At 42.3% G+C, this 24,107-nt stretch overlaps 1 protein-coding gene across 2 annotated transcripts in view; it reads left to right on the forward strand.

The window, feature by feature from the left end:
• Nucleotides 1-24,107, forward strand: part of cxadr (CXADR Ig-like cell adhesion molecule) — a 114,267-nt gene that overhangs the window by 77,254 nt on the left and 12,906 nt on the right. Inside the window, exons 2-7 of one of the 2 annotated variants that reach the window (XM_048602833.1) lie at nucleotides 1,088-1,254; nucleotides 2,129-2,333; nucleotides 5,456-5,608; nucleotides 7,536-7,658; nucleotides 12,534-12,672; nucleotides 17,346-17,535. In XM_048602833.1, coding sequence (XP_048458790.1) covers nucleotides 1,088-1,254; nucleotides 2,129-2,333; nucleotides 5,456-5,608; nucleotides 7,536-7,658; nucleotides 12,534-12,672; nucleotides 17,346-17,535 — 977 coding nt within the window. Of the gene's footprint in view, nucleotides 1-1,087; nucleotides 1,255-2,128; nucleotides 2,334-5,455; nucleotides 5,609-7,535; nucleotides 7,659-12,533; nucleotides 12,673-17,345; nucleotides 21,660-24,107 lie in introns of those variants that run through there. The other variant, XM_048602832.1, reaches the window with a different exon arrangement.

Here is a 24,107-nt window from a genome sequence, read left to right on the forward strand (position 1 = left end):
AATGCAACACCTGAGAAGAGAACCGTAACACTCACCACTCATTGTTTGAGTCCAGTTACTCTAAAGCCAACCTGGATTTAGAGATTTTGATCCCAACAAGAGCCCCCAGTTTCTTGTGGACCAGACCAAACACCCTCGGAGTATATGAAAGGGATAACTTAAACCCTAACCTTTTGTTGTTTAAAGGTAAGTGTAAGGCATTACGTTCAAGATGTGTTCTGATTGATCAATCTACCAGGTTTTAAGCAAAACGCAGTTCATCCTTACACTATAGCTAAAATACAAGTGAAATAAATATAAAATAAAACTGTAACTCTATCGGAATACTTAATCAAATAGTGTGTGATTTAACCACCACCCATTAACTGTTTGAATATAGCAGCAACCTATAAACACCCTTGCTGAAGGCAAATTGAAAGGAAAACTCAAAAACATGAACGCAGCAGTACGGAGAGAACTTAAGATTTTGCCACAGCAGAGAGAACTGTGACTTCCTCTGAAATCCCAGATCCACCAACTGGTAGCAAAGCCTGGAAACCCTGGGTCTGCGTGAACCTGACTGGTCTGTGTGAACCTGACTCCACCCACTCATGCTTCTTTTTTCTGTATGGAAAAAAACCTATGGTAGCTACCCTACTGTGCATAGAGCAGCCGGCTCGCCACCTGGTTTGCAGCATTTGCTTTCAAGAGAAACAGGACATATCTCTTAAAAGCACATCTCATCACAGTATGGATTTAGAGCAAAACAAACAGACACCTCAAGCTACATGAAGGTAAAGCTGGAATATGCAGGAATAAAGATGTTTTGCAATGTTGCAATATTTTGAAATTGAAATGTAAATAAACACGTAAGACAGTTTCACATTTGTTTCAGGCATCTCTAGATTGCATAATGGAGTGCACAGAAGGCAGGGGCTTGAGCAAGAGTGTGGAAGGTGGAAGTGTGCAAAGGAGTGCAGTGGTGCTCTGAGTTCGTATGTAGAATAGGTAAATGCTACTGTGCCAGCTTGCACTCTAGTACCCTGTCTCATGGATGTAGTTGAACCCACAGCAAAATGTTGATGCCAACTTCTATCTTCTGCTGCAGGATGGTCGCAGGAGTTGACGATCCTCCCAACCGCAGATCGTAAAGAGGCAGGTGATGGAGACAGCGTGATGTTGGAATGCCGGTTTGAGCTAGACAAAACAGACATCGGCCCGCTGGATATCGAGTGGTCAAAAACACCCAATGATCCAGCAGATTCGCCAATCATTGTGAGTATTAAATCTGAGATTTAACCAGCTAAATATACATAGAGCCATAAATGTTAAAGGTTAAGGTGCAGTTATTGGCCAGTCATTTACACCAGCACGCAATCTGTTGACAGATCCAGAAATCCTGATTTCAACTAATTTTGAGAGAAAGAATGTCAGAATTGCACACATCTGACTGTGTCTACTTGTTCTTGCTCTTTCCTTGCTTCTGTACTCTTTGTCCTGCTACTTGTGCATGGCATACTTGCTTTCTGAACACACACTCTGTCTGTCTTTGTCTCCGACTCTGTCTCAGTGAAACACAAGATTCTGAAAGGACTTGATACAGTCGAAGCTATTTCCCCTTAATTGGAGAACCCAGAAAATTAGATCACAGTCTTCACGTCAATGTTTGAGCTGTGATCAGCTGAGATGTGGATGAATTCCTTTATTCTGGGAGGCCTGTGAATTATTTTGGAATTTTCTATCGCAGAGAGCAATGTCATTGAGTATATTCAAAACCAATATTGACAGGTTTTTAGAACTCTGGATGGAATTGAGTTAGATGGGGATTGAGTGGGAAATTGGAATTGATAGAGAAGATTAAGCATGTCTTGATGATTGGTGGGGCAAGCTTCAAGAGGCAAATGTTCTACTCTTTCTGTTTCCCATCAGCTTAACACCACAATCTCTGCATGCTCTCTTGTCATCTATTACCTTTAGGTATTCAAGCTCGCTCTTAATGCTGAAAAGTACCCCAGTGTGCCTTCTGGAGGTGAAATGATGACACTGTTTTTCTGCTCAGACACTATCCTACCTGTGTTAGTGAACTTACTCTCTGTCTAACTGACTCAACTGGGCTGCTTAGTGACTGAAGTGTTTTCTAATTGAACAGGTCATTGACTATTCAGGGGACAGGACCTATGAGACACGGCTTGAAGATATGAAAGGTCGTGTGCACTTCAGTTCACCAGATCCCAAAAATGGTGACGCTTCCATCAATATCACCAGGTTGAGACTCAGCGATTCTGGACGATACCATTGCAAAGTGAAGAAGTCTCCTGGTTCAAAGACCATATCAATCACGCTGGATGTTATGAGTAAGGAAGTTTTTTTTGGCTTCAAATGGATTTATAAGAACCAGTAGGCCATTCGGCCCTTCAGGGCACCTCCACAATTCAATATGACTTCAAACTCCACTTTCCTGCCCTCTTTCCACAACCCTTTAACCCATTACTAATTAAAAATCTGTCTACCTCATCCTTAAATTTATTCAGTGTCCTGTTGTTCACCACACTCTGGGGAAGTTAATTCCACAGATTCATGACCCTTTTGAGAGAAATAATTCCTCCTCATCTCTGTTTTAAATCTGCCACTCCTTATCCTAAATCTGTAACCTCTCATTCTAGATTGACCCAAAGGAGGAAATATCCTCTCCACATCTACTTTGTCAATCCCCTTTAACATCTTATACACCTCAATTAGATCTCCTCTCGTTCTTCTAAACCCCAGAGGTATATGCCTAAACTGTTCAGTCTCCCTTCATAAGGCAAACCCCTCATCTCTGGAATCAATCTAGTGAACCTCCTCTGAACTGCATCCGATACAATTACATCCCTCCTCAAGTGAAGGGACAAAAGTTATGCACAATACTCCAGGTGTGACTAATTAATACCTTGCACAGTTATATCAACACTTCCCCACTTTTATACTCCATTCCTTTAGCAATAAATGCCAAAATTCCATTTGCCTTCCTTATAACCCATTGTACCTGCAGATTCATGCATCAGGGCACACAGGTCCCTCCAGACCTAAAAACTCTGAAGTTTCTCTCTGTTTTACATAATAAGGTGCCTTTCAGTTCTTCCAATCAAAATGGATAACCTCATACTTATCCATGTTAAATCCCATCTGCCAAATTTTTGCCCTTTCACCTATACTAATCATAAATTTTTAATTCCTTCATTGCAAACTACTTAACCACCTATTTTGGTGCCGTCTGCAAATTTGGCTGTAGTGCTTCTATTCCTGCATCTGAGTAATTAATGTAGATTGTAAATAGTTCAGGCCCTGAGGACCAAGCCCTGTGGCATCCCATCAGATACATTTTGCCAAGCAGAAAAAGACTCATTATCCCAACCTACTACCTCCTGTTGATTAGTCAGTCCTCTCTCCAAGTTAAAATTGCCCTAAACCCCATGTGATCTTATCTTGCGTATAAACCTTTTGTGTGGCACCTTATCAAATGCCTTCTGGAACTCCTGCTCTACACTAACAAATCCCCATTATCCACTTTGCTCGTTACATCATTCTAGTTGCCATTAATTGAAACCATGATGATTCTGATAGAGAGATAGTAGGAACTGCCCATGCTGGAGAATCTGAGACAACAAGGTGTAGAGCTGGATGAACACAGCAGGCCGAGCAGCATCAGAGGAGCAGGAAAGCTGATGTTTCGGGTCTGGACCCTTCTTCAGAAATGGGGGAGGGGAAGGGGATTCTGAAATAAATAGAGCGGGGGGGAGGCAGATGGAAGATGGAAGATGGATAAAGGAGCAGATAGGTTGAGAGGAGACAGACAGGTCAAGGAAGTGGGGATGGAGCCGGTAAAGGTGAGTGTAGGTGGGGAGTTAGGGTTGGAGTTGGTCAGTCCAGCTACACTTACCTTTATTGGCTCCATCCCCGCCTCCTTGACCTGTCCGTTTCCTCTCCACCTATCTTCCTTTATCCATCTTCCATTCGCCTCTCCCTCTCTCTTTCTTTATTTCAGAATCCCCTTCCCATCCCCCATTTCTGAAGAAGGGTCCAGACCTGAAATGTCAGCCTTCCTGCTCCTCTGATGCTGCTTGGCCTGCTGTGTTCATCCAGCTCTACATCTTGTTATCTCATGAATCTGATAGAATTGTGTTTTGACTTTTAAAATATCTTGTTAATGTTTTCTTAGTAACAGATTCTAACAATTTCCCAAAAATGCATTAAACTAACTGTTCTCCATTTTCCTACTGTCTGCCTATGTCCCTTTTCAAATAATAAGAACATTTTTCCAATCTACCAGAGCCTTTCCAGATTCCAGGGAATTTTGGAGTATTATAATCAATTTATCAATTATCTCTGGTGCAACTTCCCTTCAGACTCTCGGATGTAGGCCTTCAGGCTCTGGGATTCATCTGCTTTCAATCTTAATAGTTTGCTCATTGTTTTTTCTCTAATGATGATTGTTTAAGCCCTTAATTTTCTGTAGCCTCTTCATTAATTCTCACTATTGGAATGGTACCATTGTCCTCCACCATGGAAACTGAGGCAAAATATTGATTTAATGTCTCTGCTATTTCTGTGTTTCCCCAATATTAACTCCCTCAATCTCCTCCTCCAGGGACCATCTCATTCTCATATAAATTTTTGCTACATATTTTTTATATTGTGCACTCTTTGTCATAATTTACATTTGCTCTTGTTATGAGTTCTTTTTTTAGCAACCCTTAGTTGATCTTTAAAAGTTTCCCAGCCTTCCAACCTGCTACTGGCCTTTTGCAATGAGTTGCCTTAGTTTTTGCCTTTATGTTATCTTTATCTCCATTGCTTAGCCATGGATGTTTTCCACCCCACTTACAATCTTTCTTCCTTTCTGGATATATTTTAGTTAGGAGAAATTGAATATCTCTCTAAACATCTGCCACTGACCTAAGCAGTCCTACCTTTCCTGCGTAATCCACTTGGGCTAAATCTAATTATGCCTATCTAATTACCTTTGATTAACTCCAGAATGCTGGTGTGGGACTCCATTTTCTCAATTTCAAACTGAATTTGAAATTCTAGCATGCTATGATCACTCTTCCCTCGAGGATCCTTTATTATGGGATCATTCATTAACCCCGCCTCATTATACATCAAATCCAGAACAGGCTGCTCCCTATTCATCCCTCAACATATTGCTCCAAGAAGCAATCTGTAACATATTCAATGAACTCCCCCTCAAGACTATACTTTCTTTATCTAACTAATGAATGTATCAAATCAAAACTGCTGCTATTCAACAAACTCAATGAACCACCAGGAAATTACTTACAAATTATTGACTGCCAAATGAGGTAACTGTGATCCTAAAATCAACATGAGGAACTTGCTGTTGGGAGTAGTGGTGATCCCTAACTCATGATGGATTTCAGTTTGTCCCTGCCATTCAGAATCTTGAATTCCTTTGTGCTTCATGTTTGTGCTGTAGTGAGACCAAGCGATCTAAGATGTTACGTGGATGGAAATCATGAGGTTGGAAAAGATGCAATGTTGAAATGTTCAAGTCAAGGAACTCCCCCCATTACATATACCTGGACCAGACAGGGCCCTTCAAATCTGATGCCTCCTTCTGCAGTTGCAGGTAAGTACATTTTAAACTGAGTTCATTGGGCTTCTGTAGTGTATTTGTGAAGGCTGTGGAGGGTGTAATGTTTTTATGTGGGATGCTGGCCTATGATTACATTGTGCTCTCAGACTCCGTGATGGTTGAAAAATCACAAAGTGTTGCCTAGGTATCAAAGGTTGTTCTTGCCCAGCTACGCATCAAGCTATCACCCTGAATGAACAGTCATGAACTTGGTGTGAAAGCTAGCAACTCTTAATATTGCACCTGGAAGACTAAAGAGTGCCTAATCAAAAGCTGTCCCTCAAGCTTTGCCAAGCAAATGTCAGGCTATGTCTATCACCAATAAAAGACAATCTAACCATACCCTTTGACATTCAGTGGTGTTACCAAAACTGAATCCCCCACTATCAACATGCTGGGAGTTATCATTGACCAGAAACTCAAATGGACTCGCCACATAAACACAAGAGCAGGTCAGAGGCTAGGAATACTGCAGCGAGTAACTCACCTTCTGATCCCCGAAGTCTCTCCACCATCGACAAGGCACAAGTCAGGAGTGTGATGAATACTCCCCACTTGCTTGGATGGGTGCAGCTCCAACAACACTCAAGAACACAATTTAGGACAAAGCAGCCCGCTTGATTGGGACTACATCCACAAGCATCCATTCCCTCTGTCACCGACGCTCCGTAGCAGCAGTGTGTACTATCTACAAGCTGCACTGCAGAAATTCACCAAAGATCCTCAGACAGCACCGTCCAAACCCACGACCACTTTCATCTAGAAGGACAAGGGCAGCAGATACATGGGAACATCACCACCTTCTAGTTTCCCTCCAAGCCACTCACCATCCTGACTTGGAAATATATCATCATTCCTTCACTATTGCTGGGTCACTATCCTGGAATTCACTCCCTAATGGCATTGGGGGTCAACCTGCAGCAGGTGGACTGCTGCGGTTCAAGAAGGCAGCTCACCACCACCTTCTCAAGGGCAACTAGGGACAGTCAATAAATGCTGGTCTGCCAGCGACACCCACATCTCACAAATAAATTTAAAGATAAGCTTGCGTTAAGATTCCTTGGAATAGTGACTGATGACTGGAAGCTCAAGTTCATAACCTACAGACCAAACATAGGTGCTTTATCGGGCAGTTACCCAGTCTGTATTTGGTTACCCCAGTGTAGGCGAGATAACATCGTGAGCAACAGATACTGTACTTTTTAATCCATTTATGGGATGACTCACCGGCTGGGCCATTCAGAAAAACCAAGGAAGCAGTTAAGTGTCAACCACTTTGCTGTTGATCTGAAGTAACATTTAGACCAGATCAGGTAAAGATGGCAGATTTCCTTCCCTAAAGGACATTAATGAACCAAATGATTAAATCTATTTAATTGAATGAATGGATGAAGACTCTCATTCACTGTCTGACCTTCCCTGCCTGTACCCTCTCAATGCCTCCCTACAATGATGTGGAGATACCGGTCTTGGACTGGGGTGGACAAGGTCAAAAGTAACGGAGCATAGCCTCTTTGTTAGGTGACTTCATCTGACGAAGGGGCAGCACTCTGAAAACTTGTGATTTCAAATAAGCCTGTTGGACTATAACCTGGTATCGTGTGACATTTGACCTTCCCTACAATGATGCCTTCACTTCTGGACTGAAGTTGACTGTTTCAAAATTCCTTCCTTTTAACCTTCCAGTGCCATAGCATACTATCCCAGAAATAGGCTCCTGGTGCTGATACTTCTTCCTAACTTTCTTTCCAAGGAACATGAACTGGTGATTGCTCTCTCTCAAATTTTTGCACCACTTGCCGCTTGCAGACTTCCAAAAGACACCTAACCACTAACTTGTGACTTTTACTTGTTGCCATTATTTCCAGTCTTCACCTAGGTTTCTTGGATTTTAAATAACTGTCTTCTTTTTCCTCTGCAGATGTGGTCTCAGGAACTCTGAAATTGAAAAACGCAACAGCTGATTACTCTGGTGACTACGCATGTACGGCTCGCAATAGAGTTGATAGTTCACAATGTGTCGTCAGGTTATCAGTAACTTCCTGTAAGTACTTTTATTTCCAATGCACATTTGCTTTTCAAGTTGTTATTGTCGTTTTCCAGAAAGCCTTCCCATTGGCTCATAGTTCCAAAGTTGTTCCCTGAGGTAGCTGTTTGGGGAACTAGAAAGAAAAGACATGCACTTCTATCGCACCTTTCATATCCTGGAGTTGTCTCAGGTCCCTTTCATGAAGTGAAGACCTTTATAAAACCAACAAATGCCCACAAGCTCCCGTAAGTAGCTATTGACCAGATAATCTTTCATTATTCCTCAAATGTACAAAAAGAAGATCAAGCAGCCAGAGAATTCGTGTGAATTTTTAAGATTTCCTTTTATTAAAAACAAAACTGAAAGATTGCATTGTTTTGAGAAATGTAATAAACCAGTTGGGCTTTTATGAAAATATGAAGACTATTGTTCTGATACTCGGCCTCAAACCTCTGTAGCCTTGGTAACTTTTGCTCGTTGTATGAGCAATATTATTAGGCTAGAAGAGGCAATTAGAAGGAATGCCTTTCTTTTAAAGGAGTGATTGTTACAATTTGCAGTGCACTGTGTGAAAGGCTGGTGAATGCAGATTTGATGTTAACTTTCAAGATGAAACAGAACAAACACCAATGGGCCAACATTTGCAGAGCCATAGGAACAGGCAGGGTCCTGGGGTCTTTTAAAGACCAAGCATGATGGGTAAACTCATCTCCCATGCTAACATACAAATACGAGCATATCTACATACAAATTAGGAGCAGAAGTCAGCATTCAGATCCTTGATCTTTCTCTGCCATATAATAAGATTGTGGTTGATCTGTTTGTGTTCTGAATTCTACATTCCCATCTACTACCAATAGCCTTAGATTTTTGTTATTGCAAGGGAAATCAGTCTACCACCAAGTAAAAAATATTCATTGACACTGCCTCCTGAGGCAAGATTCCAAATTACTGTATAAACTGCAGAAAAAATTTAGCCTCCTGTTTGATCTCAAAGGAAAACTCCTGATTTTTAAACAGTGTTCCCTCTTTAGTTCTCAATTCACCCACAAGAGGAAAATCCTCTCCATGTTGACCTTTATTGGTGACCTCTCACGGTCCCACATACTTCAATCAAGTCACACCTCACTCTTATAAGCTTCAGTGAAAATGTGCCCAGTCTGACCAGCTTTCTCTTGGAGGACAATCCATTCACTGCAGTCATCAATCTGGTAGAGCTCCTCTGAAACACTTCAATGTATTTACATCCTTCCTTAAATAAAGAAACAAGAACTGAACACTGGGTGCGTGAGATGTGGTCTCACCAGCATCTTATATAATTGAAGCATAGCATCCTTGCTTTTTATGTTCAATTCTTCTCATTAATCATCATCATTGGCAATCAATCACTAACAAGTATGATTGTCTATTTTGGAAATTCTGTGTCACTGGGCATGGGTTCTGTTGTTCTTTAGAACATAGAACATAGCACAGTACAGGCCCTTTGGCCCACAATGTTGTGCTGACCTATTATCCTGCTAAGATCAATCTACCCTGCATACCCTACATTTTACTATCCTCCATGTGCCTATCCAAGAGTCACTAAAGTCTCTAAAGTATCTGACTCCACTACCACCACCGGCAGCGCATTCCACACACCCACCACTCTCTGTGTAAAGAACCTACCTCTGACATCTTCCCTATACCTTCCTCCAATCACCTTAAAATTATGCCCCCTCGTAATAGTCATTTCCGCCCTGGGAAAAAGTCTCTGACTATCCACTCTATCTGTGCCTCTCGTCATCTTATATACCTCTATCAAGTCACCTCTCATCTTTCTTTGCTCCAATGAAAAATGCCCTAGCTCCCTCAACCTTTCCTCATAAGACCTGCCCTCCAGTCTAGGCAGCATCCTGGTAAATCTCCTCTGCACTCTCTCTAAAGCTTCCACATCTTTCCTATAATGAGTGACCAGAACTGAACACAATATTCCAAGTATGGTCTAACCAGAGTTTTATAGAGCTGCAGCATAATCTCGGGGCTCTTAAACTCAATTCCCCTGCCAATGAAAGCCAACACACCATACACCTTCTTTACAACCCTATCAACTTGGGTGGCAACTTTGAGGGAACTATGGACGTGGACCCCAAGATTCTCTGTTCCTCCACACTGCCGAGAATCCTACCATTAACCCTGTAATCTGCATTCAAATTCGACCTTCCAAAATGAATCACTTCACACCTTTTTGGGTTGAATTTCATCTGCCACTTCTTTGCCCAGCTCTGCATCCTGTCAATATCCCGTTGCAATCTACAACAGCCCTTCACGCTATCCACAACTCCACCAACCTTTGTGTCATTGGCAAACTTACTAACCCACCCTTCCACTTCTTCATCCAAGTCAGTTATAAAGATCACAAAGAGCAGAGGTCCCAGAACAGATCCCAGATCCCAGATCCCTGTGGAACACCACTGGTCACCAAGCTCCAGGCTGAATACTTTCCATCTCGTACCACCCTCTGTCTTCTATTGGACAGCCTATTCTGTATCCAGACAGCCAAATTTCCCTGAATCCCATGCCTCCTTACTTTCTGAATGAGCTTACCATGGGGAACCTTATCAGATGCCTTGATAAAATGCATTTACACCACATCCACTGCTCTGCCTTCATCGATGTGTTTTGTCACATCCTCAAAGAATTCAATAAGGCTTGTGAGGTATGACCTGCCCCTCACAAAGCCATGCTGACTATCTCTAATCAAACTGTGCTTTTCCAAATAATCATAAATACTATCTCTTAGAATCCTCTCCAATAATTTGCCCACCACAGAAGTAAGACTGACCAGTATATAATTTCCAGGATTATCCCAGTTCCCTTTCTTGAACAAGGGAATGACATTTGCCACCCTCCAATCTTCTGGCACTACTCCAGTAGACAGTGAGGATGCAAACATCATTGCCAAAGGGGAAGTAATCTCTTCCCTCTCTTCCCATAGTAACCTTGGGTATATCCCGTCTGGTCCGGGGACTTACCTATCCTCATGTTTTTCAAAATTTCTAGCACATCCTCCTTCCTAATATCAACCTGTTCAAGCATATCAGCCTGTTTCACACTGTCTTCACAAACGTCAAGGTCCCTCTCACTGGTGAATACTGAAGCAAAGTATTCATTAAGGACCTCCCCTACCTCCTCTGACTCTGTGCAGAAGTTCCCTTCACTATCCCTGATCGGCCCTACCCTCACTCTGGCCATCCTCTTGTTCCTCACATAAGCATAGTACGCCTTGGGATTTTCCTTGATCCTATCCGCCAAGGTTTTCTCGTACTCCCTTTGTATGGCAGGTCAGCCTGATCCTAGACCCACATCTCCAACCACACATTTCACAGGTTTTTCTGAGAGGTCGGAATAGTTCTTGATCGTTGGCCTTTCTTTCTCTGGTTCCTTTTCCGTACATATTCTTGCCCATGGATATTCTCTAAGCACTGTGTCTTTTTGTACAGGAGTTCCCTCCAAATCAGTTTCTTCTGAGCAGTAGTCTCACAGTGACATCTATGTTGCAATTCTTGCAGGAAACTTTCAGGGAAGTATGCTCATTCATCTGTAGCTAACTCATTCCCACAAGCTTCTGTGTACGATCACCTCTAGATATTTCCAAGCCTAATTCCTGCTTCCATTATTCTGCAATTTCCTCGTGCTGCAATTTCGTACATTCCATTCTTAAAGCCCTGTTCCTGCTTCTTGCAAGCTCAGCGCGGTTCACATGGGTTGACTGTTCTACCCATAGTTCTCATATTTGATTAAGTTGTACAAGTCCATTAGTCTACAGAGTGGAGGGATTATCTTATTAGAAAAGCTTAAACAGGTTGGAACTCTACTCATTGGAGTGTAGAAGAGTGAGAGGTGATCTCCTTGAAACATACAGAATTCTTAATGGGCTTGAGAGGGTACATGCTGAGAGGATTTTTCCCCTCGTGGGAGAGTCAAGGACCAGAGGACCCAGTCTCAATAATGGGGCGCCAATTTAAGACAGGCAAAAAGAGAAATTTCTTACGAGTGTTGAGAGCCTTTGGAACCCCTTGTCACAGTGAGCAGTGGAGGCTGAGATAGGTTCATAATCAGTCGAGGAATCGAGGGTTATGGGGAAAACACAGGAAAGTGGCCATGAGGGAATTTGGATCAGCCGTGATTCTATTCATTGGCAGAGCAGGCTATTTTATATGGAGTATGTTCCCAGAAGCAATTGCTATCGAGAATTTCAAGGGATGAGTTGGGATGCAAATGAAAGAAGGTGCCATCACTGATCTTGAATTTGAAATGTAAAGGTGGTGTTGCCATAGTCCCAGGGAACCACAGGGCTACTTTCTTATCTGAAAGACAACTGGTGGTGTTTTAACCTGAAGGTCACCATACCTCAGACAGAGGAGGGGGTGAGAGGCTTTGGGTGTTGCTGAGGTTGAAAATGTTGCACCTTTATGACACCCTCAGCCAGTGACAGGAATTAAACCTGCACTGTTGGTGTCACTCTGTATTGCAAACTAACCATCCCAGTCAACTGAGCTAACTGGCCCCTTTTGGATGGGGAAAGTGAAGAATGTAAAACAGGAACAAAAACAAAGTTGCTGGAAAAGCTCAGCAGGTCTGGCAGCATCTGTGGAGGAGAAAACAGAGTTAACGTTTCGGGTCCGGTGACCCTTTTTCAGTTCCGAGGAAAGGAAACGTTAACTCTGTTTTCTCCTTCACAGATGCTGCCAGACCTGCTGAGCTTTTCCAGCAATTTTGTTTTTGTTCCTGATTTACAGCATCCGCAGTTCTTTTGGTTTTTATAAAGTGAAGAATGTGTTTTGGTGTGGAAACATGACTGATCCCCTCACTGATTAAGAACTGGAGTTCATTGCTTTATTTTTTTTAAAGCCTCCAACAATGCCGGGAAGATAGCGGGAGCCATTATTGGTGTGCTGCTGGCTTTACTGTTGCTGGCCATCATTGTCTGGTGCTGTCTTCGGAGAAAGAAACAGAAAACCTATGAGAAGGAGCAACCTTATGAAATAAGGTAATAACGAATAATTGGTTGGTAACACAACAGTTGAATATTGCTTGGAGAGAAAAAAGGACTTGCTGTTAGTTTTTGTCATGCACTCATCAGGACGGGTGCAAGAATGCCAAATCAAGAAGGGAGCAACAATTTAGAGTCACAGGGCTGTACATGGAAACAGAACCTTTGGTCCAACTGTCCAGGATGACCAGATATCCTAAACTAGTCTAGTCCCATTTGCCAGCATTTGGCTCATATCCCTCTAATCCCTTCCTATTTACATACACATCCAGATGCCTTTTAAATGTTGTACTTGTACTAGCTTCCATCATTTCCTCTGGCAACTCATTCTATACACACACCACCCTCTGTGTGAAAATGTTGCCCCTTGGGTCCCTTTTAAATCTTTCCCCTCTCACTTTAAACCCATGCCGTCTAGTTTTGGACTTTCCCATCCCAGGGAAAAGACGTTGGCTATTCACCCAATGCATGACCCCACATGATTTTATAAACCTCTATAAAGTCACCCGTCAGCCTCTGACGCTCTGGAGAAAATGGCCCCGGGCTATTCAGCGTCTCCCTATCGCTCAAACTCTCCAACCCTGGCAACATCCTTGTAAATCTTTCCTGAACCCTTTCAAGTTTCACAATATCCTTCCTATAGCAGGGAGACTAGAATTGAATGCAGTATTTAAAAGTGGCCGAAGCAACGTCCAGTACAGTTGCAACATGACCTCCCAACTCGTATACTCAATGCATTGACCAATAAAGGCAAGCATACCAAATGCCGCCTTCACTGTCCTTTCTACCTGCGATTCTACTTTTAAAGAACTATGAACCTGCGCTCTAAGGTCTCTTTTTGTTCAGCAACACTTCCCAGGACCTTACCCTTAAGTGTATAAGTCCTGCCTGACTTGTCTTACCAAAATGCAGCACTTCACACTTATCTAAATTAAACTCCATCTGCCACTTCTCGGCGCATTGGCCCATCAGATCGAGATCCCATGGTACTTTGAGGTAACCTTCTTGGCTGTCCACTACATCTCCATCTGCAAACTTACTGACCATGCCTCCTATATTCACATGCAAAGCGTTGATATAAATGACAAAAAGCAATGGACCCAGCACCAATCCTCGTGTCCCCTACGTTCAAGCCAATTCTGTATCCAAATGGCTAGTTCTCCCTGTATTCCATGTGATCTAACCTTGCTAACCAGTCTACCATGAGGAACCTTGTCAAGCACCTTACTTAAGTACATACAGATCATGTCCACCACTCTGCCTTCATCAATCCTCTTCGTTACTTCTTCAAAAAAAGACTCAAGTCAGTGAGACAGGATTTCCCACATGCAAAGCCTAGTTGATTATTCCTAATCCATCCTTGCCTTTCCAGATACATGCAAATCCTGTCCTTTCGGATTCCCTCCAACAAGTTGCCCACCACCAATGTCAGGCTCACTGGTCTATAGTTCCCTGGCTTTTCCTCACCACTTTCCTTAAATAATGGCACCACGTTGGCAAACCTCCAGTCTTTCGGCACCTCACCTGTGGCTACCAATGATACAAATATCTCAGCAAGGCACCCAGCAATCATATCCCCAGCTTCCCACAGAGTTCCAGGGTATGCCTGATCAGGTCCCAGGGATTTATCCACCTTTATGCGTTTTAAGACGTATAGCACCTTCTCCTGTGTAATATAGGCACTTTTTAAGAAGTCGCTATTTATTTCCCCAAGTTCTTTAGCTTCCATATCCTTCTCCACAGTATGTTGTGGAGGGGCCGGTGTTGGACTGGGGGGCACAAAGTCAGAAGTCACATGGCATCAGGTTATAGTCACAAGCTTTCGGAGTATTGCCCCTTCATCGGGTGAAGTGAGAGAGGAGCACACTGACACGAATTTATGGGCCGAGAGATCAAAAGATTATCCAAAGGGTGTGAGTGGAGTGTCGAATAATAAGTTTCTGCAGGTCATCAAAAGTGTCAGACAGTGTGAGTAAAGTGTCAACAGCTGAATCACAAGTGAAGGCATGACCTGTAATCTGATTAATGAGGCAGAGAGATAATTACAAAAAAATAAAAATAAGGTGGCGCTGGGGACGAACCAAATGACTGGAATAACATGATGGGTATAAGAGTCGCATGCTGAGGGTCTAACCAAAGTAAAAAGTAATCCAAAACTTGAACAAAATGATTAGGGTAGAGGGATCATAACAATTCATCATGGTGATGGTGTCAAAGCAGGACAATAAGGAAGGTTTTACAGATACGGAACCGTGTGGTGGGGTCACATGTAGTGCGACTTGAGGCCACCTTTATGGGTACGGAACTTGGCTATTGGTTTCTGCTCAGCAATTCTGCGGTGTTGTGTATCTTGAAGTCCACCTTGGAGGACTTTTACCCGAAGATTGGAAGCTGACGGTCCTTGACTGTTGAAGTGTTCCCCAACTGAGAGGGAACATTCCTGTCTGGCGATTGTTGCGCAGTGTCCATTCATCTGTCTCCACAGTAAGTTCAGTTGCAAAATATTCATTTAGTATCTCGCCCATCTCCTGCAGTTCCACACATAGGTGGCCTTGCTGATCTTTAACTGGCCCTATTCTCTCCCTAGTTACCCTTTTCGTCCTTAATGTATTTGTAAAATCCCTTTGGATTCTCTTTAGCCCTGTTTACCAAAGCTATCTCATGTCCCCTCCTGATTTCCCTCTTCAGTATACTCCTACAGTCTTTAAACTCTTCTAGGGAGTCACTCGATCTCTCCTGTCCATACTTGTCACGTGCGTCCTTGTTATTCTTAATCAAAACCTCCAGCATTCCCTGCAACTACCAGTCTTGCCCTTCACCCTAACAGGAACATATTGTCTCTGGACTCTCATTATCTCATTTTTGAAGGCTTCTCACTTCCCAGCCATCGCTTTACATGCGAATATCCACCCCCAATCACTTTTGAAAGCTCTTGCCAAATACCATCAAAATTGGTCTTCCTCCAATTTAGAACTTTAACTTTTAGATCTGATCTATCCTTTCCCATCCCGAAACATCCCCAGAGTGCTCCCCCACTGACACCTCAGTCACCTGCCCTGCCTTATTTCCCAAGAGTAGATCAAGTTCTGTTCCTTCTGTAATAGGTACATCCACATATTGAATCAGAAAATTTTCTTGTGCACTTAACAAATTCCTCTTCATCCAAGCCCTTAACACAATGGCAGTCCCGGTCTATGTTTAAAAAGTTAAAATCTCCAATCATTACCACTCTATTATTGTTACAGATAACTGAGATCTCCTTACAAATTGCTTCTCAATTTCCTGCTGACTATTGAGGGGCATATAGTACAATCCCAATAAGGTGATCATCCCTTTCTTATTTCTCAGTTCTACCCAAATAACTTACCTGGATGTACTCTCAGGAATATCCTCTCTATGTACAGCTGTAATGTTATCCCTAATCAAAAACGCACTCCCCCTCCTGTCTTGCCCCTCTTTCTATCCTTCCTATAGCATCTATGCCCTGGAACATTAAGCTGCCAATCCTACTCGTCCCTGAGCCACGTCTCTCTGTAATTGCTGTAGTACTCCAGCCCCATGTTCCCAACCATGCTGCGAGTTCATCTGCCTTACCTGTCAGGCCTCTCGCATTGTAAGAAATGCTGTTTAATTTATCAGTCCTACCTCATTCTCTGCTTTGTTCCTGCCTGCCCTGACTCTTTGAAAGGCTCCTTTTCCCAACTGCACCAGTCTCAGACTGATCTCTTTTATTCTCACTAGCTCCCTGGATTCTCCAATCACACCCCACCCACCTTTCCCCCCCACAAACCACCCCCCTACCCCCCTGACATTTTAAATCCTCCCGATCAGATCTAGCAAATCTCCCTGCCAGTGTGTTAGTCCCCTTCCAATTCAGGTGCAATCCATCCTTCTTATACAGGTCACTTCTACCCCAGAAGATTTTCCAATGAGACAAAAATGTCAGTTATACTACGTGAGCTAAGGTTGGCAAAATTGACTTGAGTTAGCATCACTAGTTATGCCCTTTGAAGTTTAACATTTTTGTTCAATGAGGAACAGGAATAATATTTCTGTTGTTCTGGAAAATACTTAGTCTTAAATCAACATCACAAAATAGTTTCTGTTCACGGGACCTGTCGAGAGACTTAGATTGCAACATTTTATTTCAAAAGTCAAAGAATTGACTTGATTCCAGTGTGTTTTTTTATGAATATTCACTCATGGAATGTAGACTTTGTTGTCTAGGCCAGCATTTATTACCCATCCATAATTGCCCAGAGGCCCATTAAGAGTGAACCACATTGCTTTGGATCGGGGGCACATGGGCCAGACCAGCTAGGGACAGCAGTTTCCTTCCATAAAAGGGCATCAGTGAAACAGGTAGGTTTTTCCCCAAATATTGGCAACAGGTTCATGGTCATCGTTCGACTCTTAATTCCAGATTTTAATAAAGTTCAAACTCCATCATCTGTCATGGCAGGAATCGAACCTGGGTCCCCAGAACATTGGCGAGGTCTCTGAACTACTAGTCCAGTGACAATGTCACTAGGCCATCACCTCCCCACAATGGCACCATAATCGGCACTTTGATAACCTAGGGTGTTTTGTCTGTGGAAGTGAGGATTTTGTTTGATGTTGTGGACTCTCTGCATCGTGTTTAAAAGATTTTTCACTCCTTGTCTTAACAGAGAGGATGTTCCGGCTCCAAAAAGTCGGGTTTCAACGGCTCGAAGTTACACTGTGGGCTCGCAGCGTTCCTCTCTGGGCTCCATGTCTCCCTCCAACATGGAACCCTACAAAACCCATTATGATCGACTGGCTACAAACGACGTGGAATATCTGCCCAATCACAGCCCGAATATCAACCCTTCGTACAAGGTAGCTGCTCCTAGTCTGAATCGCATGGGGGCTGTTCCTGTCATGATCCCAGCACAACATCGCGATGGTTCCATTGTGTAGCGCTCCTTTCAAAAACCTTCTTGCCCTAAGCTTTCTGATACACTACGTGAATTGAGAGGAATAGCTTGGATTTGACAGTCCACTAATATTGTGATTGCCTTTTGTACTGTGTGCACACTTAGAAAGTGTCCTAGTTTTTATTCTTACCTGAAGCTGTTGAGAATTATCTGTACCTGTTAAGAGTGTTCTCTGTGAATTTTTATACATAATTTGTTTTAGGAAATCCTTGCACAAACACATCAGGAAATCCTTAGTTGCCCTTGGTTCACTTTAAGTTTGTTTGTTCCAACTTGGTGTTATGTTGTGGAGCATGCAGTGGAGAATTGGGAGGTGGGCTGGGGATGGTGGGGGGTAGTGAGATCAAAGGGAGGAAACAGCCAGAGTTCTTCCTCCTGAGCAATATCTAATGCGTACAATTGAGTGGCATTTGGTGCCATCCTTTTTAGATAGTGGTGCTGCCTGCAACCAGACATTTTCTTTTGGACGCTGTTGCCAATACATGAAAAGAATGACAGATCCTATGGATTCATATCTCTGCAGACACTAGGAGTAAACTTACATTTGCATTAAATGGCTTCTGATAGATGGCCCTCATTTGTACTTTGTCGCTTTAGCATCAGTCCTCTCAAAAACTGACATTGAAATGGGTGCCTTCACACTTTCTTGGCTTATAAATTAATTCAGTTTTTATTTCTTTTTTTTTATTTGTTTTGGGAGACATGGTGTACAAATGAGACTTTGTTTCTCTTTCCTTAAGTTCTTCAAAATTCAAGGTTGTGCTGGATGGGTCACTCCCTCTTTTTATGCTGTTGGTAAACCAACTAGGTGTCTCTGCATCAGGTTCCCTTTTTTTAAAATTAGTAAATAAAAGTAAATTCTGGATTTGTTGAGATGCCCTTTATCATTATAGTAGGACAGAATGTCACAATTTTTGAAAGCATAATGAAAATATGGTAAAATAATGTTTGTGCATCTTGTATTATTTTGGTCAGTACTTTTACTTAGTGAAGGGTGGTTGTTAAGGTGACCAGGTAAAGTGATCCTGAAGATTGAGGATATGATGTACAGAGATACTTAGTCAGCCTTCCTCCTTCGTGGCTCACTGGCTGAGAAGTTCAGTCTAATGAGTCCAGTTGAATGGTCCCATTGAAGAAAGTCATCGATATTAAATCATAGAAAAATTAAGGTACACAAATAAGCTAATGATAGGCAAAATGGCCCTTTCTTGAGTGCAGTTTTATGGCTTTATTTTCTTTTGTGCATCCAGTAATGAGCCATAGCAGACCAGAAGGGCACGATGCCAATTGCTTGATGTTGGATTAGCTGTTGCGTTGCTGAAGTTGGTGACCTCGATAATCCTGAGATAGTGGGAGAGTCGGGTAGAAGTGATAGAGTCAAGCTAGTCCTCCCCTCTGGGCTGCTACCTGGTGTGCCTCCAATCTTCCAGGCAAAAGTGCTGCAAATGTGTGCAATATGGGAAACCATTAAGAAAGAAGAATCACTGGGATTATGGAAATAGCTAAAGGACAAGCAGTAGAGAGTTAATTTGAACAGAGGTGTTTTCAGACTTCAGGACACTGTACATCACAACCATGCCGCAGAGTCGATTTTACAGTCGACTGTGTATACTAGGCCACGTTACAAAATTTTCACATCCCAGGAACAGCATTTGCAATGCACCTCCACAAACAAACAGCCTTGTTTTGTTAGAGTGTGAGTGGGTGTGTATACTGAATGGCAGACAACAGTCCCACAGGATCTAACACCTAGTTGCATGTTTTTGGATCAGGAGAAATCTATATTGGAGTGAGGGAATAGTTGGAGTTACTTTCCTACCATTGATTTGAAGAGGCAGTGATCCGGAACTAATTACTACTGCTGTATCAGAGCATTGAAATTCTTTCTAAGCTCGTAATTTTCTACTTTCAGCTTCTCCTGCACTATGTTTTCCTATTTTGTCTGAGGGGTGGTATAACACTGGGCAATTTTGTTATCCAAACTATATTTGAAGGAAATTTGAGCAAGTGCATTCATCATCCCAAAACCCTGCTGTATACCTTAAAGACTGAGCTTTCAAATTTTAATGTAAATCTTTTGTAATAAGTTGGAAATTTGATTTTCATGTTGAGCTGTTTTGTGGGTGTTATTTTGTCTTGTTTGAACCCTGCTGCGTAAAGTTATTACATTATTCTAGCTGCAGGTTACCTCACCAAGAAAAGATGGCATATTGAAGGATTTAAGTTAAGCAATTGATGGGAAAAAGTTAACTGAATGAATGGATAGTGATGCAAAAACTGCTGATGTGGAATTTGGCTTTGTGGTTCTATTTTACTTTTACATAGATTGGAGTCCTGACCTTCAGATACAGCTGCATTTCTTTTATTAGACAGTGACACAGGGACAGGTTTGGCTTGAGTGTTGATTTGGATGTGTAGAAGCCTGTTTTCAATCTCATCAAATTCTGATTCTGTTATGCAGCAGCTCATGTTCTGAAGGCTTCAGACATTTTCTCAGATGGTTGACAGTAGGCCAGCAAATTTCTAGGTTTGACTTTTGATGTCTGTTGTTGATCAGTGTCATGATTTGGGAACTGTCCTGTGTGTTTGGAGCCGACAGCAGCAGCTGTGGTCAGGGTGGGGTAAAGATGGGTCTGTCTCCTAGTTGTTGACATTATTGAAGATCAGAAACGTGTGAGGACCCGGTGAGGTAAGGATCCAGCCAGTGATGCCTGTAAGAGTCAGGCACCAAATCTCATCATGTGGATCATTAGAATCCCTACAGTGCGGAAAGAGGCCATTCAGCCCATCACGTCCACACCGACCCTCCAAAGAGCACCCCACCCAGACCCCTACCCTATCCCCGTAACCCTGCATTTCCCATGGCTAATCCACCCAGCCTGCACATCCCTGGACAGTATGGACAATTTAGCACGGTCAATTCATGTAACATGCAGTTTGTACCATTTACAAGATACAGTGCAACAACTCACAATTCTCTTTGACACATATTCCAATTTGGTGACCTCAACCTACACATTTCCCTCCAAGTCACACACCATCTTGATTTGACCTTTTTTCCCAAGGTCAACACCTATAATTCCTTTCCTTAACAGCAGTGTGGTTATCCCTACACAACAGGATTGTAGCAGTTTGAGAAGATACATTAGCTTCACTTACCAACAAAGAAAAGTGTTTAGACTGTTGATTCCCATATCTGTTCAAAACCATGAATGTCCAAGGACAGTTAACTGTTTTGCAATCTAAATAATAGAACCTACCAAAGTCAACTGGCTGCAGTAATTTCTCAAAGAAGATGGGCAGCAAACGATTTAAAGCTGAAATTCATTGTAGACTTGTCAAACCACACGTTTGCAAGGTCACCACATTGTAGAAAGAGTTCTAATTCTATTTCTGCTAAATAATCAGTTTTAAACAGCCACATCTACAATCCTCTGATATCGATTGCCCTTGAGTCCAAAGACTCACTTGAGGGTGGTATGAGTCAGGAAATTCCCACTCATTCCACTTCGGGTTTGTGTCAAGATAGCTGCTCTTAGTTGGGCTGCTGTGCGAGGTTTTATGCTGGGAGGGGTGAGCTAACGAGAATTCCAGCTTAGCCCTATTAAAAAGGACTCATGGGTTTTGGCTGAGGAGAACGTATGTGGGGATTGGGATTTAGTTCAAATGTTTTCTGGAGTGGAATAGTTAATATGGCCTCTTGCCACCAGTTGACTGGTCAGTGTCCCAAGGGAAAGTATGAGCCTTCAGAAAGGGATGGTGGGGAGATGGGCATGTGGGCAGTTAACGGACAATAGAGGTTTTTAAACATTTATGAAGGAACATATGCTTTAAACAAACATGCAACTGTGGCAGAGGCTGCTAAATAGCTTGCAAATTGTTGACACAAATTGTATGCACTGACTCTCGTACTTTATAAAGTGTGTTGTATCTTTCAGCTTAAAGAGGTATACTTTTTGATTATTCTGTTATTTCTGTAGCTGACTTTAAAATAAAGTTTTTAAATAAACATTTGAGATGATGTAACCCCTGGCTACTTGGTATTTTATAAGGAGTTAAAGATCAGTACAATGCATTATGAGGAGCAGTCTGAATTTGGGAGAGTGTTTCTTTCTCTTTCTCTTTATATTGATCAGAAAATAGCAAAGGGATTTTGGATACATACGGATTCCCTGAGAATTTAAATTAATATCAGGACAGGAAAAGACTATTCAGTCCTTTGAGCTTGTTCCACCATTCAGGCAGCACAGTGGCTCAGTGGTTAGCACTGCTGCCTCACAGCGCCAAGGACCCAGCTTCTGTTCCACCCTTGGGCGACTGTCTGTGTGGAGTTTGCACGTTCTCCCCGTGTCTATGTGGGTTTCCTCCCACCATCCATAGATGTGCAGGTTAGGTGGATTGGCCAAGGGAAATGCAGGGTTACAGGGATAGGATAGGGGGGTGGGTCTGTGTGAGATGCTTTTCGGAGGGGCAATGTGGACTCAATGGGCCGAATGGATGCTTCCACACTATAGGATTCTGGTTAGATCATGGTTGATCTGTACCTCAATTCCCTCATTCTGCCTCGTATCCTTAACTTCAATAAGATTTTTAATTTCTCTTTCTTCTTGCCTGAACTTTCCCCAGCCTGTCTTACTTCCTTCCCCACAAGTACTGAGGGAGTGAAGAGTATCCAAGATTTCCAATGCTCTGTGTTTGAAGACGGGTAGGCAGTGGTGATACGGTGATATCACCGAGCTAGCAATTCTCAAACCCAGCTAATGTTCTGGAAATATGATTTCAAATCCCACTAAGAAATTCAATCAAACCCAGTACACAAATCTGTACCAGTGTCATTTGTTGTAGAAACCCATCTGGCTCGCTAACGTCCTATATTTTTTCAAGGGGAAAAAAAAGTTTTGCTGTCTTTACCTGGTCTGGCCTACATGTGACTGCACACCCATAGCAATGTGATTGCTCAGAGGACAAACAAGATCAATCAGGAATAGTCCAATGAAAGCTGGTTTGGCCAGTGACACTAATGTCCCATGAACAAATAAAAATGTCCTTCCCAACGTCACCCTTTGAAGAGCTTAATTTTAGAAACCAGCATAAAAAGGAAGAGTGTGATAACTCTTGAGAACTTGAACTGAAACCATCCAGCAATATCATGAGAACATATTTGGAAAGACAAGTCCTATTTAAAATATGTTAAGCGCATTCTGAGCTGGAATTTTTTTTTATATTTTGTGGGATGTGGGTGTTGCTGCCTGGCCAGCACTTATTTCCCGTCCCCAGTTGCCTTTGAACTAAATGGTTTGCTAGGACATTTCAGAGGGCAGTTGAGAGTCAACCACATCGCTCTGGGTCTAGATCGACATGTAGGCCAGACCAGGTGAGGATGGCAGATTTCCTTTCCTGAAGGACATTAGTGAACCAGCTGGGTTTTTGCAACAGTTGACAACGGTTTCATGGTCATTAGCAGATTCCTAAGTCTAGATTATTAGTGAATTCAAACTCCATCTGCCGTGGCAGGATTCAAACCCAGGCCTCCAGAACATTAGCTGAGTTTCTGGATTAATTGTCTAGCGATAATACGACTAGGCCTCCCCCTCATTGGTTTCATTAGAGCAAATTGAAGATGAATTAAGCCATCAAAAGATAGAGGCATGGGTAACTTACCTTTTGATAAGGCATGTATGAGAAGAAAGAGCTTGCATTTATATAGTGCCTGGCATGGCCATCAAGATTTCCCAAAGCACTTTATAGCCCATTCTGTACTTCTAAAGCTTAGTCATTGTTGTAATGTAGAGAAATATAGGAGCTAATATTTAGGTAGATAGCACAGTCAAACAGTAATGTGCAAGTCTTTTTTCAGTGGTGTTGGCCAATGAAAGACCATTGGTCAGGACATTGTCGGAGAACTGCCTCTTTATTTGAAATGGTATTACCAGATCTTTGAAATCTAGCTGTAAAAAAATGTATAATGTTTCATTTGAAAAATGTTGCTTCTGACGGTGCAGCACTCCCTCAGAACTGCAATTGTTACCCAGGTAAGGAAAGGTGAATCAGGACCCCCTTTTTTATTTACACCAGCAAGAATGTAGTCACAGTAGGTATTTGGTAAGGAACCAATTAAAAAGTTTTCTTGAATGAAGGAGCAATTTAATCTGCTAATATGAGAAAAATAATGAAAATGTGACATCAAACATATATGCACACAGATTAAAAAGGGATGGAGTCAGTATAAAAGGAAGACTAAGAAAATATAAAGTTTAAAAGTATCTGAGGTGTAGGCTTTTAACCTGAGACCACAGTTGTTTAATTGATGCCTTGCAATCTCACCAGGAGCAAACATTTTTGTTGCACTTGCTGTAGTGGCCGCGTAGTAATCCTGAGCCCCAGCCAGTATGGTAGATAGTGAAATTTGATTTCATTAAAAATTTTTAAAAAGGCTAGCCTCTTGCTGACAATGTAATCATTATATTGTTTACT

The sequence above is a fragment of the Rhincodon typus genome, chromosome 11 (assembly GCF_021869965.1).
Source record: "Rhincodon typus isolate 14 chromosome 11, sRhiTyp1.1, whole genome shotgun sequence".
NCBI lineage: Eukaryota > Metazoa > Chordata > Chondrichthyes > Orectolobiformes > Rhincodontidae > Rhincodon > Rhincodon typus.